The sequence below is a fragment of the Cannabis sativa genome, chromosome 4 (assembly GCF_029168945.1).
Source record: "Cannabis sativa cultivar Pink pepper isolate KNU-18-1 chromosome 4, ASM2916894v1, whole genome shotgun sequence".
NCBI classification, from domain to species: Eukaryota; Viridiplantae; Streptophyta; class Magnoliopsida; order Rosales; family Cannabaceae; genus Cannabis; species Cannabis sativa.
In genome coordinates this window covers 12,731,209-12,745,855 of record NC_083604.1, presented here as the reverse complement: position 1 = coordinate 12,745,855, position 14,647 = coordinate 12,731,209, and the positions used below count along the sequence as shown (strand labels likewise).

Genomic DNA, 14,647 nt, shown 5'->3' with positions numbered 1-14,647 from the left:
GCATCAACCCCTATACCTACCAATCAGTCAAAGTCAAAAAAGACAAAGGTGGAATATTGGGCTGAGCGGGTAATCGGTTACTTGGGCTGGGCTGAAATTCACAACCATTGATTATAATTTACGAACGTGGAACTAGGAATTAGGAGGGGGTAGGTGGGAGTGCAACAGGGGTGTACTGCTATTTATTATTAATATCATTTTCATTTATATAAACCTTTAATTTTATGCTCGAAAAAAAAGAACTAACATTATTTTCCAAAAATAAAAAAAGAACTAATATTGTGAAAGAAAAAAAATAGTAAATATTAATAATTTGCATTCACATTTGGTTTTGGGTTGGTAGTAGTGTGAATAATATTAATTAATAATAAAACAAAAGCCAAGAATGGTAGTAAAATAAAGTAATATAAAAATAAGAAGTAGAAGCGAAGATGGGGAGGTTCATCTACCAGTAATCGAGAGAAAGGTGTAGATAGTCAGAGTTTGAAGGAGGCGTTTACTTTCTTTCTTCCTTCGTTCGTGAGTGGGTGATCATCGGAGGCAAATTGAGCCAAGAAAATGGCGTTGCAGAGCAGTTGCAGCAATCCTATGATGCATAAATCAGCATCGCCAGCATCGGTGTCTTTGTCTTCGTTCAATTTAAACCAGGGAAGATCTCTCTTGACCATTCCTAATTCTAGTTTTAATTCTGAGAAGTGGAAGAAAACAGGTCTTGTTTGTGTTCGCGCTTTGAGCCGCAACACCAGCAGCAGCAGCAGCAGCACGGGCGGCGGCGGCGGAGGAAACAGCAGTGGCAGCAGCGATGCGAAGAAGGGTGGAAGCGGAGTTCCCAATTCAAATTACGTGGTTCCACTGGATAAGTCATTCTCACCGGCAAATTCTTCTTGTATTACGCGTCCTTTGGCTGAGATCTTGAGGGACCTCAACAAAAGAATTCCTGATAACATCATCGTCAAAACCCCATCTACTTCTAATGTTCCAGCTCTCGCTTCTTCCACCCCCTTTATCCCCTGGTAACCACCGCAATCTTTGTTTCTTCTTCTTCTTCTCCTTCTAATCATATCATTTTCAAATGGATTGATCTAATCAATTTCACCTTCGTTTTCTTGTGTGTAGGTACCACGCAAACAGGATGTTGAGCTTCTATGCTCCTGGTTCGTCATTGTATTATATTAATATATATATATGTGTGTGTGTGTGTGTGTGTGTGTTTTCAAATTGATATCATCTTTCTTTGATGATGGCTTTGCAGGTTGGTGTGGAGAAATACGTGATGTTATATTCTCTGACAACGGCTCTGTCACTGTTGTGTATCGTCTCACTGTAAGGGGATCTGACGGAGAGGTATTTCTTTCTTTCCTTTTCCTTTTTCAAGATCTTTTATCAACAAAACAGAATAGAATAGTAAACCACCTACAAAATTGCAAATTGAAACATCATCAAGACAATCCTGGCAATAATTTGAAGATAATTGTAACATAAGATCCAATGTAAACGGAGGTATTATCCTTGTGAAAAAGCAATAAAGTTGGTACTTGAGCTTGTACTCGTAACTTATTTTCCAGTTTCTATAGGAAAGGAAATAGGATTAGATAAATCTAGTTAAGGGAAGTTCATATATCCCTTTATTATTTAGTTTGTATTCATTACATGCATTTCTTAGTTTGTTGATTATCCAGTAGCCTTTTAACTCTTGGCTATTGGAAAAGTAAGTGTTTGGTTGATTTGGATGCTACTGTAAAAATTCAACAATGAGGAATGGGTTGTTTTGGTTTGCACTTATGTGATTGGGAATTTGGGATACATTTCAGCTATAATAATCTAAAGCAATTTATTACTTTGGATCATGCGATGACATGATTCGATTAATTCATTCTAGGTTTCTATTTGTTAAACACACTGTTAAGATCCTTTCATCAACCCTGTTCCTGTTCTATGACTTACAAGTTTAGCCCACAAGCCTGAACGATTGCTTTTAAATTATGCTTGTACTACTCAAATGACATTAATGTCTAATAATATTTCTCAAGTATTTAACTTCATCTCATACTTAAATACAGGCATTCCGGGAGTCATCTGGTACAATATCGTCTAGTGATAGCCATATTGTGGATCCCGTTGCTGCAGCAGAGGAGATAGCTTTCTGCAGAGCATGTGCTCGGTTTGGCCTCGGCCTGTACTTGTATCATGAAGAATAGATTCTAATGATGAGGTATTCAACTTGTGTCAACTGGTTGTTTGATTTCTTAGAAGTGAGATTGCATTTTCCTCCTTTCAATTATGTAAAAAGTAAATACTTAGTAGAACACGAGAATTAGTAACCGAGTATATTAACTATTGTTTGATATTGTGTAGTAATTTGTTTAGGTCTATTTGGTTTGGTACAGTAGAAGGATATCTTCAATTATCTCTCAAATGTAACGGATCATTAGTTTTGTATTCCATTACTCTAGATGAATAATTAAGAACTAGCTAATAAGAATGAATGTCCATTAACAAAAACAGAAGAAACATCATTACAGACGTAGTACGCACTTGAAATAATGAGTGAAATTATATGATTTTGATGGTGATGGTATGTCTAATTGGGTTCCTAGATGGCCAAAAAATACTTTATTTTATTGGTCTACCTTATGTAATTGATATTTTTCTTTCCTTGAAATTTAGGAACATGATGGAACCAGCTGTTGTTTTGGTATGCCTGTTTGTAGGAGCTCTTTTTGTAAAGTTCACTGTTCTTGAGAACTAGGTAAATGAACGCTTCGTAAACGGGAGAAGTTTGGTGTGCCCTTTTTCTAAAGAGTTTTTTTCTTTTTCCTCATTAAAAAAAAGTTTCTTTTGAATTCTTTCTATGTAGTCTCCTTTTACATGTTTCAAGATAATCAAGGTATATATACCAGACAGATAGTCTTAAGTACTGAAAATAAAATTTAGCATAGCATTCGATTCTATTATCATTCTTATTGATACTTGTTGCCGAACATAGGAAGACAACCTCACGTGTAATTGGATTAAAAGATATGAGTCAAAACGTACAAGGAATGAAAGAAATTAGGAGAAAACAAGGTGAATCAAAGTTGTAAAAAATAATTGTTTAAAAAAAAATTGTTAAAGGAAAATAGAAAAATTACTATTGGAACAGCGAAGATGGAGATAATTGGGCATGTTTGGCTTAGTTTCTATACGCTTTTTTTTTTTTTAAAAAAAAAAAAAATAGCATTAAAAAGATCCTTTTAGGACTGTTTCGATAAAAAATGAAAAGATAAGTATTTTTGGAAGAAGTTAAGATTTGTAACTTTCTCAAATGACTTCTAGAAAATATTTTAAAAATTAAAATAATTTGTATAATTATTAATTTATTCATAAAAGAATTTTTTTTTTTAATGATATCCAAATACTTAGAAAAACACTTATACTTTTAGCTATAAGGTGGAATTTTTCCCAAACGATATAATAACTTTCTACATTATTATTATTATTATTATTATTATTATTATTATTATTATTATTATTATTATTATTATTATTATTTTGAAATAAGTGTGCATAAATATCATTAAACATTGCAATCGTTACAAAAAATATTGTTCGGAAAGAAAGAAACAGGCACACAATAATATCGATTGTGGGTAAAGGCCCACTTAACCACATTATGGGCGATAAAATTACAGTTTCTACTAACAAAAGAAAAATTACACTAGTAAAATACTGAGAGAGTCTAATACAAAATGCAAAGTAGTTACTAATCTCCCAACGAACCTCCTGTCCGCTGAGCGAGTTGATAACCACCCTTAATCACTCTACACTATAATAAAACTCCAGCCTTTATCTTTAGCTACTTTCATAGCCAAGCAGCAGGCTGCAACTTCTCCACACAGAGCATCAGTAAACTCCATCCTTGTCGTATGCACCCCACACACCACACCAAGGTGGTTTCTCGCCACAACCGCGATACACGTGCTTTCCAGACTTACTTTAATATCACAATTTAGCTTAAACCACCCGAGAGGAGGAGGCTGCCATTCCTCTACCAGGACTGGAGATGGAGAAGGGAAAAGAGAGTATCAATGCTCTGGAACTTAGTGATTAAACCCGACCTACGGAGAAGCTCGATCGCCACTAAGCCTTCAACCTTCAGTTGCTCTTTGGAGAAGGCCTTGTATTGGCCCTCTTTCCTAGCTATCTCTTTCGTCCTAATGCTTTGTGGGGGAAGCTCAGCAGTAAATAAAAAAAGAAAAATGCTGAGTCGCACGCAAGAAGTAGCAGAACCCAAAAACGAGTGAGACTTGTAGTAAATTGTTAAAATACCTGGTAGTTGGAAGCTCAACTAAAGAGACGGCACCCTATTGATAGGGAACCCGGAAGAAAAGAACCAATATTCCCGGAGATCGTGGGAACGCTCCGTTTGGCAAACGGGACAATAAGAGTTCGAGCGCTTATCTAGTCGGAAAAACCCTAACTTGGACATGTCCGTCCTCATGGGATTGGCCTTGACACAGTAAAAGTAGAGGATTTCCTCCGGGGAAGGAACTTCCAGATTATTAATCTTGCAAAATACATACCACCCAGCCAAGAGTCTATAAGACAAGGGGATTAGCTGGAAGGACATAATCCCAATTTTTGCAATTATATGAGCAAAGTAAGTCCTTAAAGGGATATGGGCGCCGCTAGAAATGTGGGACCAACTCCATGCGCTAAAACCATCAACACTCGTGGACGCAGATTCTCCAAAAATGGAGAGCCTGCGCCACATCAGACCAGGAATGTTACGAAGGCCTGCGACATCAGAGTATGCTTGTGGTCCATCTGGTCTTCTGAAAGCAGTTGGCCTTTTAGTCCATCTCCAACACAGATTCAGAACGAATTCGGGCCGGTGAAGGAAACCTCCCTCTTCTGGTAATTGTGGATAAATGTTCCTCCGCAATAGGCCCATCTTCAGGGATGGTTCCCAAAATCTCCACAAGCTGAGGTGCTGCTATTGAGACTTCGGTTTGGTCTTGTCCTACAAGAGGTATTCTGGCGATCTGTACGGAGTCCCTAGCAGCGGACATGACTTTGTCCACAAGAGGGTCTTGGTTCAAATCCATGGGAGGAAGGGTAAACTTTTTCAAGAAAAAAGGTAAACGAATGAAAAGGCGGGATCTTCTTTCATATGCTCACAGTCTCGCCGTACCACCCAAGTTCGACCCTGACTCTAACCTAGACCAAACCCTTTCTTGTCCTAGAAAGAAAATGCCAAGAAACCCAGACAGGAGGTTAGAGTACTTGGCAAAACAGAAGGAATAGTCAGCGATTCCAAAAAGTTCACTCTAAAACTCTGTAGCCAGTTGATACAATGATCGCAACCAGCCTGAAAGCTAAAAGCCTCCTCTGACGAAGAACTTTTTCGGTTTAGCTAAAGGGGAACAACATTTGAAAAAAGCTCGATGCGAATGACGGGTAGACGTTGAATCAAACCCTCTAATTCTTTCTACATGCAAAAGATGGCAAGAGGAAAGGAAAAGAAAAGGAGTTGTAGAGAAAAAGTGAGACTTTGAATAAAAATGATAAAAAATAAGGATGCCGCCACAGACGATTTGTATGTTGAAAAGGAAAAAGAGCTCCAAAAGATCAACAGCTTGGAGAGGTCAAAAAGGATCTTATGACTGGGGAAACGAGAGGTCCTATATGCTGATCTTGGGACCCGTAAATATCGAGATCTTTCTTCCTCATGTCATCCAGCCGTCAGAGGCACTATTCCTTTCTTGCTAGGCACGTTTACTAAGTAAGAAGGGGAGAAATGAGCAACTTCAAGCGTATCGCGTGGTCGCCACACGAAAGATAGTAAAAACCACGAATACCCCTCACAAGGTACAAGTCACTTGTGGAGGCGTATGTGATCGCAAGATTATGACACGTGTCCGCGACCAATATTCAAAACAATAGCAAGCTTCCGCGACCTAAAGTCTCTTGGAAGAAGAAAAAACAAAATATTGTGTCCAGATCCAGTGCAAAATCAAAATATAAAGCTATGAAAATCTATGTGAGATAATATGGATATATCAGCTTTTGACTGAAGTAGAATTTAAGACTTTAGTACTAGCAAAATTGTAGTGTGATAATAAAGTTGCTCTTCATACTTGAAATCCTGTGTTCCATGAGCCAACTAAACGCATTGAGATTGATTATTATTTTGTTTATGAAAAAATTCAAGAAGACTTGATCTCTACAGAATATGTGAAAACTGCATAACAATTAAGAGACATTTCTACACAGATTTTAAATTGGGTACGAGTTAATTATCTTTGTAACAAGCTAGACATGATTAACATCGATCAATTTTATTTAAATGTATTAACAATGTTCGCTCTTCTTTTGCAGTTTATCATACTTCTTTCTTTCCAGACGTGCCTCCGCGTCAGATGGACGCTTGGCAACCCCCCACTGGACTGGATAAAGCTTAACTGTGACGTTAGAGTGGGGTTGGACCGCATGTGTGCGTCGGTTGTTGCTAGAGACCATCTTGGTAGGGCCATCTGGGTCCATACATCTTTTTTGGAGTTTGCCGATGCTCTGTGTGGTGAAGCGGTGGCTTGCTGCGTTGCCTTGGACACCGCGAGGAAACGAGAACCATGTCTCATTTTGTTTGCAATCCTCTTCTAATTTTGTTAGTTGTATCTTTTCGAATATTAGTAGAAATTGTAACTATGTTGCCCATAATGTGGCTAAGTGGACATTTACCCACAAAAAGTTCTGTTGTATCCCAATTTTCTCTATCCCGGAACAATTATTTTATAATGACTATGAGGTCTAACTGCTACTAATTCTAATATATTTACGCTTTTCTTAAAAATAAAAAAAAAAAAAAAAAAAAAACATCAATCAATTGTAAATATTTCGTAACTTATTATCTCTCCTACTTTTCTAATTTAATTTCTCTAAGATTGTATAAAGATTTATGTTATTTACAAGAATAATATACACAATTCATTCACCATTTCTTACATTACTAAAATTGATGTTTATTCAAAATAAATAAATAAGAGGACTGATATTAATGCATCATGTATAGCAAGTTACACAAGAATTAAAAGTATCTCAAATTTCATCGAACTGTATAAGTTACATCAATTCTTGTGAGGTAACATAAAGTTTTTTGTTTTGGAATCTTGTTAGGGAAAAAATAATAGGGAAAAATGAACTCCTATCCTATACTAAATATTATTTATACATTTTTCTTCTTTATTGTAACCAAATATACACCTTACAATTTCTCCCTTTGCTCCCTTACAAAATGAAAAAACTCTAATTGAATCTTTCTCTCTACAGAATCATCATCCCTCTAAGATAGATACACTAAATTAAATTCAGATAAAAGGGTGACATCTTAGTTTTCTTAAGTTGTATGGTGCACCCCAAGTCATTGTTTTTCTTTCTATTTCCAAGTAAGAAATTCTGGATTCAAAGCTCTTCGAACTGGAATTCAACTACTACCAGTTTACCAACTTCGGTGAAAGGCTAGGAGAGAAGAGTAACTTTACATGAAAAATTTAAATCTGCTTTGACTTTGGCTCGTAGAAAAGATTAAGAAACATTCTAAATCCCAACCAATCAATCAAGCAGGGCCCTTATGTACACTATCACCAGAAAGCAATCAATCTCTGGAAGAAAAGAAAAACAAAGACAGAAGAGAAAGCAAAAAATTTCAGCAAAAACTCAAAAATGAAAAATTACTATACGCACTAAAGCTTTGTTAGTGAACTTACTCATGGGAAGAAACCGGGGTTTATGAAGTGTTCCTGAATTTCTTAAAGTGCTGGCTTGTTCTTAAGCCTTCAGCATCTCACAGGTACAATTAGTTTATCCCTGTATATTCCCATTTGAAGAAGTAAACTGGAAAAATTGTGAGACTTCACGATAAAGCTGCTCGGCTTCGAATGGTTTGGAAACATAGCCATCCATTCCCCACTTTGAACATTCCTCATGCGTAGCCTGGATGACGTCTGCTGTCATGGCTAAAATTGGCACATGCCACCTTCTATTTTCATAACCTTCCACAATTTCTCCATGATGAACATGACTGTTAAAATCATCTTCCATTGCACGGATTCTCCTCGTAGCTTCAAACCTATGGTGAGCAAAATTAGTACAAGACATTATTTTATTTGGATGAAGAAAAAGAGTGAAAAGGTGCAGGGAGTTCTTATGATACTAGAAGACTATAACTTAAGAGTATTTGCCCTTAAATCATTTCTCAAATCAAAAGCTTAAAAAAAAATGCCACGACAGATCACATACCCGTCCATTTCAGGCATTTGAATATCCATGAAACATGCATCAAAATTGTGGGGTGGCTTAAGTAATTTGAGTGCCTTCACCCCGCTGTCCTCACAAACCACATCGGCACCATATCTTTTTAAAGCACCAGCAGCCACTTTGAGGTTCACACAATTGTCGTCTATGACAAGAATTTTTCTCCCCTTAAGAAGACTGCGGAGAGACAAACTGGGAAGTTCTCCATTACGGGGATTAGCTTTATTACTAACGCCCATTGCACGTTCTAGTGAAGCAGCAAGCATACTCGACCTCAGGGGTTTCGTGATGACAATTGGAGCATAAACACCGAAACTTGAAGTAATTGCTCTAGGAGAGCCAGTAGAATTCGCTAGAAGGAATATTTTTGGACGAACACTGATATCATCTTTTGAAATTTTTACTGCAAAAGCCTGAGCCCCTGAATCCCTATCCCAAACCTCATGTTCAACAAGGACCATATTAATAATTGTTTTCCCACTGCCAATCATGGACAAACCTTGAGTTAAATCTGAAACTACTTCAACATGAATTCCAAGTCGCTCAATATGGTATCTTGACACTTTTGCCCTGATAGGCCTGAAATCCACAACTAAAGCTCTCATCCCCTCAAATTCTGAGAATGCAGTATTAGGTTGGTTGTTGATTTGCTGACTCTTATAATCGGTTGCATTGCAACAACCATTGGTGAAAACAGCTGTAAATGTAAAGGTAGAGCCAATCTTCGGAATGCTTGCAAAACCAATTTCCCCATTCATAAGGCCAACCAAACACTTGCTTATGCTCAGCCCAATACCTGTTCCCCCGTGTGTCCGAGAGATAGATGGCCCAACTTGCATAAATGGAGTAAAAACACGAGATTGGGCTTCTAAAGGAATCCCTACCCCTGTGTCTTCAACTGAGACAATGAGGGTTATTTGATCAGAGGGGAATTGAAAACTAGATCCTTCTTGACTAAAATCTCTAAATCCTCTCAAACTATGGCGTCTATCTGCAACAGGATATCCACTAAAAGTGTTCTTTGATGAGGTTTCAGTCTCAACATCTATCGAGTCAATTACCTCCTCAACAAGATGAACTGTGACAAAAATGTGCCCTTTTTCTGTGAACTGCAAGATTTCAAGTAAAATAAATATGTTTACAACATTTTGAACAAAGCACAATTAAGAAAGCAAGAATTCCCCAATACATGCCATTTTCATTAAATCTTTTTGCCTAAAACACAAGAATTGTTCAGCTCAACAAGGTATTGCAATTTGAATGTATTTTGAAAGTCTAAATGTTCAAAGCCTCCATGTCAACTAAACATGGAAAATACTTACTTTGATTGAGTTCCCCATGAGATTCGTGAGAATTTGGCGAAACCTTCCAGGATCGCCAATTAGCATATTAGGAACCCGGTCTGAGATATAAACTGCCAACTGCCCGTCCAACAAATAGTGTCATATAAGTTTCAAAATGACATATTTCAGATAATGATAATTGTTATAATTAATTGATTGTTGTCTCTATCAATCAAATAAAAGGAACAAAACAATGAAGTTTGCAATACCATCCCATGCATTTAGAAGAGAGAAGAGATGAATCAAAAAATGGAAAAATATATTACCTCTACTCCCTTTTCTTGAGATTTTCCGGAAAAGAGTGACAAAACATCATCAAGAACTGCTCGCAGGTCAAAGCGCACCGCCTCAAGTTCAAGCTTACCAGATTCAATCTTAGCTTGATCCAAAACCTCATTTATAAGTGATACTAGTGCTTTTCCACTAGCCTGGGCAGTTCGTACATAATCTTTTTGAGTTATATCTAAGTCTGTATCCATAAGCATATGCAGCATTCCTATGATATAAAGAGAACTACCATGTCAGATATCAAGCTTTGTGCAGTTACTAATGTTAGATTTAAATACACATAATTTTATTTTGCAGCAAAATATAGACATAACTTAAAACAAATCAAGAACAAACTCAAAACTCACCAAGGACACCATTCATTGGAGTTCTGATCTCATGGGACACAGTAGCAAGGAACTACAAGGGATTTAAGTTTGATTAGATCGACATGCACATGGAAAAATCCTAAAGAAAGGTATTCTGTAATTAAAAATACCTGGGATTTAGCAACATCAGCTGCCTCAGCTCGTTTTTTGAGCTCCATCATCTCGTGGTAATCATCCTCAACTTTTGCAATTCGATTTACAGTAGCATGGAATATATAACTAATGAGCAGGGCTATCACCAAAATTCCAGCTGAGGTACATATTTCTACCATTGGCAATGGTGGCTTATGGTTGAATCTGAGATAAAAATAAATTTAGCTTTGTGAATTTACATTGATCATTTTATCTTTTAAATAGTGTTGAATTGCATATTGTAGCTTTACAACAAAAATATCTACTGATGTAGTTTGAAATGGAAAAAGAAGAAGAACAACCCTTCTTTAAATGAGAAACAGAACAATTACTATGTAGTCTATGGTTTTGGTCCTTATTATAGCAATGCAAAGTGAGAAGACATATGATAGCAACGAAAAAGCTACAATTGAAATTTTAATTCAGTTACCTGCAGTGCATCTCATGCTTTCTAATAGGATCTCCAAAATTTAGGCGGCTAATCTGCTTTAACCCATCATCTGAAACATTTGAACCATACATACTGATTGGTTGTGATTGGTTAGTAGTATCATATACATTCACAAGTATAGTTTGCTTGCTGGCAAGTTGATGCAGCAACTTCTCCACAAGTGATTCGATATCAAAGACCCCACCAAGATACCTGCAACAGCAGTAGTATTATAAATAAACTAATTGCGAATTGCCACTAGATCTAGTTGATACAAATATTCCAATGTAATTGAATGCCCTTTTGCTATCACAAATGAACCAAAATATCCCATTTCAATCTTCGGTATAAATTCAACAAATTAGAGCATAAAGAAAAGAGATAGACTCTGTTAACATGTATGCGATTTGAAGAAAATATACCCATCCGTAGCTTGAATTCTTTCATTTGGAGTTGCATTTGAGGGAAGGTCCCTTTTATAGACAGCAAATGTCAATATTACTCCAAGGCGGTTTGTTTTAATAAGCGGAAAAGGAGCAGTTAGAACTCCTTTTCCTGATGCTCTAGCACGCAATACATTATCACGATCTTCCTGTGATACAGCATATGAAAAGTTTTGAGAATGTCATATGATAACAAATCAAGAGATCTAATTGAAGAAGAGAAGGGAAAATGTTCTAGTAAAGATGAATTTGAGGCCAGCGAATTTTGCTTATATATAGCAATGCATAATCTGTGTGATTACAATTCAATCAAAAAATGAGCAAACCAAAAAACTATAAGAACAAGAAGTCTCCAAAAACTATGAAAGAAAATTACCTTTCCAGATAGCATATCAAGAGAAACCACGTGTGAAATGGTATCCTGAGCGAAGATGACAGGAGCATATTCTTCTTGAATTGGGGCGGGCTCCAATTTTTCTGGTGCATACTCATCTTGACGAACAGGGTTTTGTTCGAGGGCATCCATGCTCTTGATAGTCCAGCCTTGCTGCTTCTCAAATTGTTCCCTTTCAGAGTGGAGGACCCTTACAGCATATGCCACCCCACTTGTGAGAGGTCTTTCAAAAGCAGTTCTCTCAGTGTAAACTGCAAAAGTTGTCTACAGGTTCTAAAAGTCAGTTTATATTGTTAAAAAGATGCTAACACTAACTAGTTAAGAAAAAGAAGGAGTTCAGATCTGGGACTGAACGTAAGCTAAATAAGCAAACCTTAAAAATCTTGACATAAACCCTTGGAAAATTCTCTAATTTACTTATTGAACTAAACCCAAAAATTAAGTAAAAGAATAAGACAAGACAAGACTCGAGTATCCTAAAGTCTGTAAGTGAATTGAGCTCTACAAAAAAAAAAACAAAAAATAGATACAATTATTGACCAAATTACAGTTACAATAAAAGGCCAATAATGGGTTGTTAATTATGAAAGGAGATCCAGGTACCTGATCAATAGCAGATGGGTACTTGCCATGGTGGAAGGTGGAAATGAGGATGGACATAGCCTGAACATGGTTCATGCTCACATTAAACTGATCCTGCAACATTCTAGCCCTCTCATCACACATACTTGCAAGAGTTTCTTTTCTCTTCTCTGTAGCTTGGGAGCACATGTACCAGAAGATCCACAAAGATGCAATAGTCCAACCAAGTATCCAAACAACCAAAAGCCTTTTCCACCACATGTTCCTGACTCTTTTGGACCCAAAACACTGGCAATAGTGATGGTGGATCTTATTAAAGCTCCCTGAGATCTTCCCCCACCATTTGAGGCATACCTTGCCACCATCACCAAGCAAACCAGTCTTGGTGTCTATAATTCCACTATTAAGGAACCAATTCATGGAAATCACATATATAATCCAGGAACATATTGCCCAAAGAAGATGACCCACCCTAAAACCAAACCCAAATACATGAAGAAGCAAACTCATCCACAGCAGTAACCAGCACAAGTTAAACAAGTCACAGTGCCAATTTCGATGTGGGTCTCACCTAGTTTGCTAATTCCAGGTACTAATCTGATGTGGAAACCCGCGCGTGCTTGTGCGTGAGAGAGAGAGAGAGAGAGAGAGAGAGAGAGAGAGAGAGAGAGAGAGAGAGAGAGACAGAGAGAGAGAGAGACCCACTATCAAATCTACAGAGAAATGTCTGCTTCAACACAGTTAAGGGAAGAAGAAAGAAAAAATAAAAATCAAATCTTTGAAGAAGAAGAAGAAGAAGAAGAAGAAGAAGAAGAAGAAATACCACCCCCTCAAATTCACTATAATAAAGATGCCATCTTATCCATCCACACCAAAAAATATCAACTTGGGAAAATGTATGAGAAAGCCCAATATTAACAAGACAATCACTAGTTAGAGCTTAGAATCAAAGAATCCCAAAGATTCTGGTTTCAAATTCTAAGCAGAATTTAATTTTATCTTGTAAACTACCAACCAAAACCCAGAATAAGGAACGAGCCAAAGTTGCAAACAAAGATTCCCAAGTGTTTACTAATCAAAATCACAGACAAAGAATCTGACAAGAAATCTAGCACACGAGATAGAGTTAGTGAGTGAGTGAGAGACCATGAATTAGAAAGCAAAACAAAGAGGAAAATTCAAGCATGTGGGTGTTTGAGTTGAGGTTTTGGAGATTTGACTGACTGAGAAAACCAAACAAAACTAAACTAAACTAAACTGTTGTGATCTTTGCACAGGAGGTGAAACAAGATGGATCGAAAACAGAAGTGGATGAAGCAGTTTGAGGAGGGAAAAGGAGCTAACCAGAGTTGATTCATGGCCCTTTAAGAAAGAAAATTGGAAGAAAGAAGCCAATAAAGAAAAATTTAAAAGAAAATAGAGAAAGAATACGGTGGGAGAAATGTCTGCTAAAAGAGGCCATTAACCCTGTAAGTGTAAGGTCTATCCTCTGTAGGAAATTTACCCAAAAAAAATAATGATAAAATTATTAATATATATATATAATATAATATAAAAAAAGGGTTATTCAATTCAAGTTACATTTTTATTGTAACTATATGGTTACATTTTTTTTTAACTCGTAATAGCAGTTCTTGTAATGAAACTTTCCTTTTTTAGATTTAATTAATTATAATTAACTATTTTCTTAAAATAATTAATTAAATAGACATTCCTTTTTTAGAATTATTTAATTATAATTAACTATTTTCTTAACATAATTAATTAAATATTTAACAAGACCTCTTTTAGTAATTAATATTTATATTTAAATCCTTACTTGAATTATTTTAATAATTAAGCCATTTAATTATAATATTTACAAAAAAAATTATATTTCTTATAAAAATTAAACTTCTTTTGACACAAATTAAAATTCTCTTCTTATAATAAATTTTCAAATAATTAACTATTTTTAAATGATATTTAATTATTTTGTTACAATTATATGAACTAAGTATGATCGAGGCCTCAAGCTAATCAATCGATAACAAGTGCAAAGATTTTTTAAAAAAAAATCCTTCAACTTATTTCATTTTTTACTTTTTAAATATTTAAATAAAAAAATTAAATAATTATGTGTAATAATTTAAAATTAAGATTACAAGTATAATAAAATTTAAATTATGAAATTATATGTGTATAATTTTAAATTATAAAAAACTTTGCTATAAAATTTTAAATAATTTAAGTATAAAAATATAAATTGCTAAAAAATCCTTATATAGTAATAAATTGTAAAAAATTAATTAATAATTATAATTAATTTAATTTTAAAATATAATTAATCTTAATTAAAGTTTTATAAGGAAATAAATGATTAGGTTACTTTCAGG

At 35.6% G+C, this 14,647-nt stretch overlaps 2 protein-coding genes across 3 annotated transcripts; one reads left to right on the top strand and one right to left on the bottom strand.

Moving 5' to 3' along the window:
* The first annotated feature begins 128 nt into the window (after nucleotides 1-128).
* On the top strand, nucleotides 129-2,951 carry LOC133036668 (DNA repair RAD52-like protein 2, chloroplastic). Its single transcript, XM_061113289.1, has 5 exons — nucleotides 129-1,013; nucleotides 1,117-1,154; nucleotides 1,253-1,344; nucleotides 2,061-2,212; nucleotides 2,668-2,951. Exons 1-4 carry the CDS (start codon nucleotides 559-561, stop codon nucleotides 2,196-2,198), a joined length of 723 nt encoding a protein of 240 aa, XP_060969272.1. The 5' UTR covers nucleotides 129-558; the 3' UTR covers nucleotides 2,199-2,212; nucleotides 2,668-2,951.
* Nucleotides 2,952-7,055: 4,104 nt separating this feature from the next.
* LOC133036665 (histidine kinase 3) lies at nucleotides 7,056-13,820 on the bottom strand. 2 transcript variants are annotated; one of them, XR_009687262.1, is made up of 11 exons: nucleotides 12,294-13,820; nucleotides 11,673-11,954; nucleotides 11,276-11,445; nucleotides 10,854-11,066; nucleotides 10,402-10,588; nucleotides 10,271-10,322; nucleotides 9,902-10,131; nucleotides 9,615-9,713; nucleotides 8,278-9,401; nucleotides 7,746-8,107; nucleotides 7,056-7,640 (listed from the first exon to the last, which is right to left on the bottom strand). XR_009687262.1 is itself a non-coding variant. In XM_061113286.1 (10 exons), the coding sequence occupies exons 1-10, from the start codon at nucleotides 12,780-12,782 to the stop codon at nucleotides 7,840-7,842; spliced, it is 3,114 nt and encodes a 1,037-aa protein (XP_060969269.1). In that variant the 5' UTR covers nucleotides 12,783-13,783; the 3' UTR covers nucleotides 7,056-7,839. The 2 variants fall into 2 exon arrangements, 1 of the variants encoding a protein (XP_060969269.1); XM_061113286.1 differs by having other exon boundaries at nucleotides 7,056-8,107; nucleotides 12,294-13,783.
* Between the last annotated feature and the right edge of the window lie 827 nt (nucleotides 13,821-14,647).

What these genes read in the sequence shown, in the direction of transcription:
- LOC133036665 (XM_061113286.1), bottom strand. Translation starts at nt 12,782, where the DNA reads ATGAGTTTGCTTCTTCATGTATTTGGGTTTGGTTTTAGGGTGGGTCAT. An exon ending in TCCAATGAATGGTGTCCTTG is followed by an intron (nt 10,132 to 10,270) that starts GTGAGTTTTGAG and finishes TTTATATCATAG; the next exon opens with GAATGCTGCATATGCTTATG. An exon ending in TCATGGGGAACTCAATCAAA is followed by an intron (nt 9,402 to 9,614) that starts GTAAGTATTTTC and finishes GAAATCTTGCAG; the next exon opens with TTCACAGAAAAAGGGCACAT.
- LOC133036668 (XM_061113289.1), top strand. Translation starts at nt 559, where the DNA reads ATGGCGTTGCAGAGCAGTTGCAGCAATCCTATGATGCATAAATCAGCA. An exon ending in TCCACCCCCTTTATCCCCTG is followed by an intron (nt 1,014 to 1,116) that starts GTAACCACCGCA and finishes TCTTGTGTGTAG; the next exon opens with GTACCACGCAAACAGGATGT. An exon ending in TAAGGGGATCTGACGGAGAG is followed by an intron (nt 1,345 to 2,060) that starts GTATTTCTTTCT and finishes ACTTAAATACAG; the next exon opens with GCATTCCGGGAGTCATCTGG.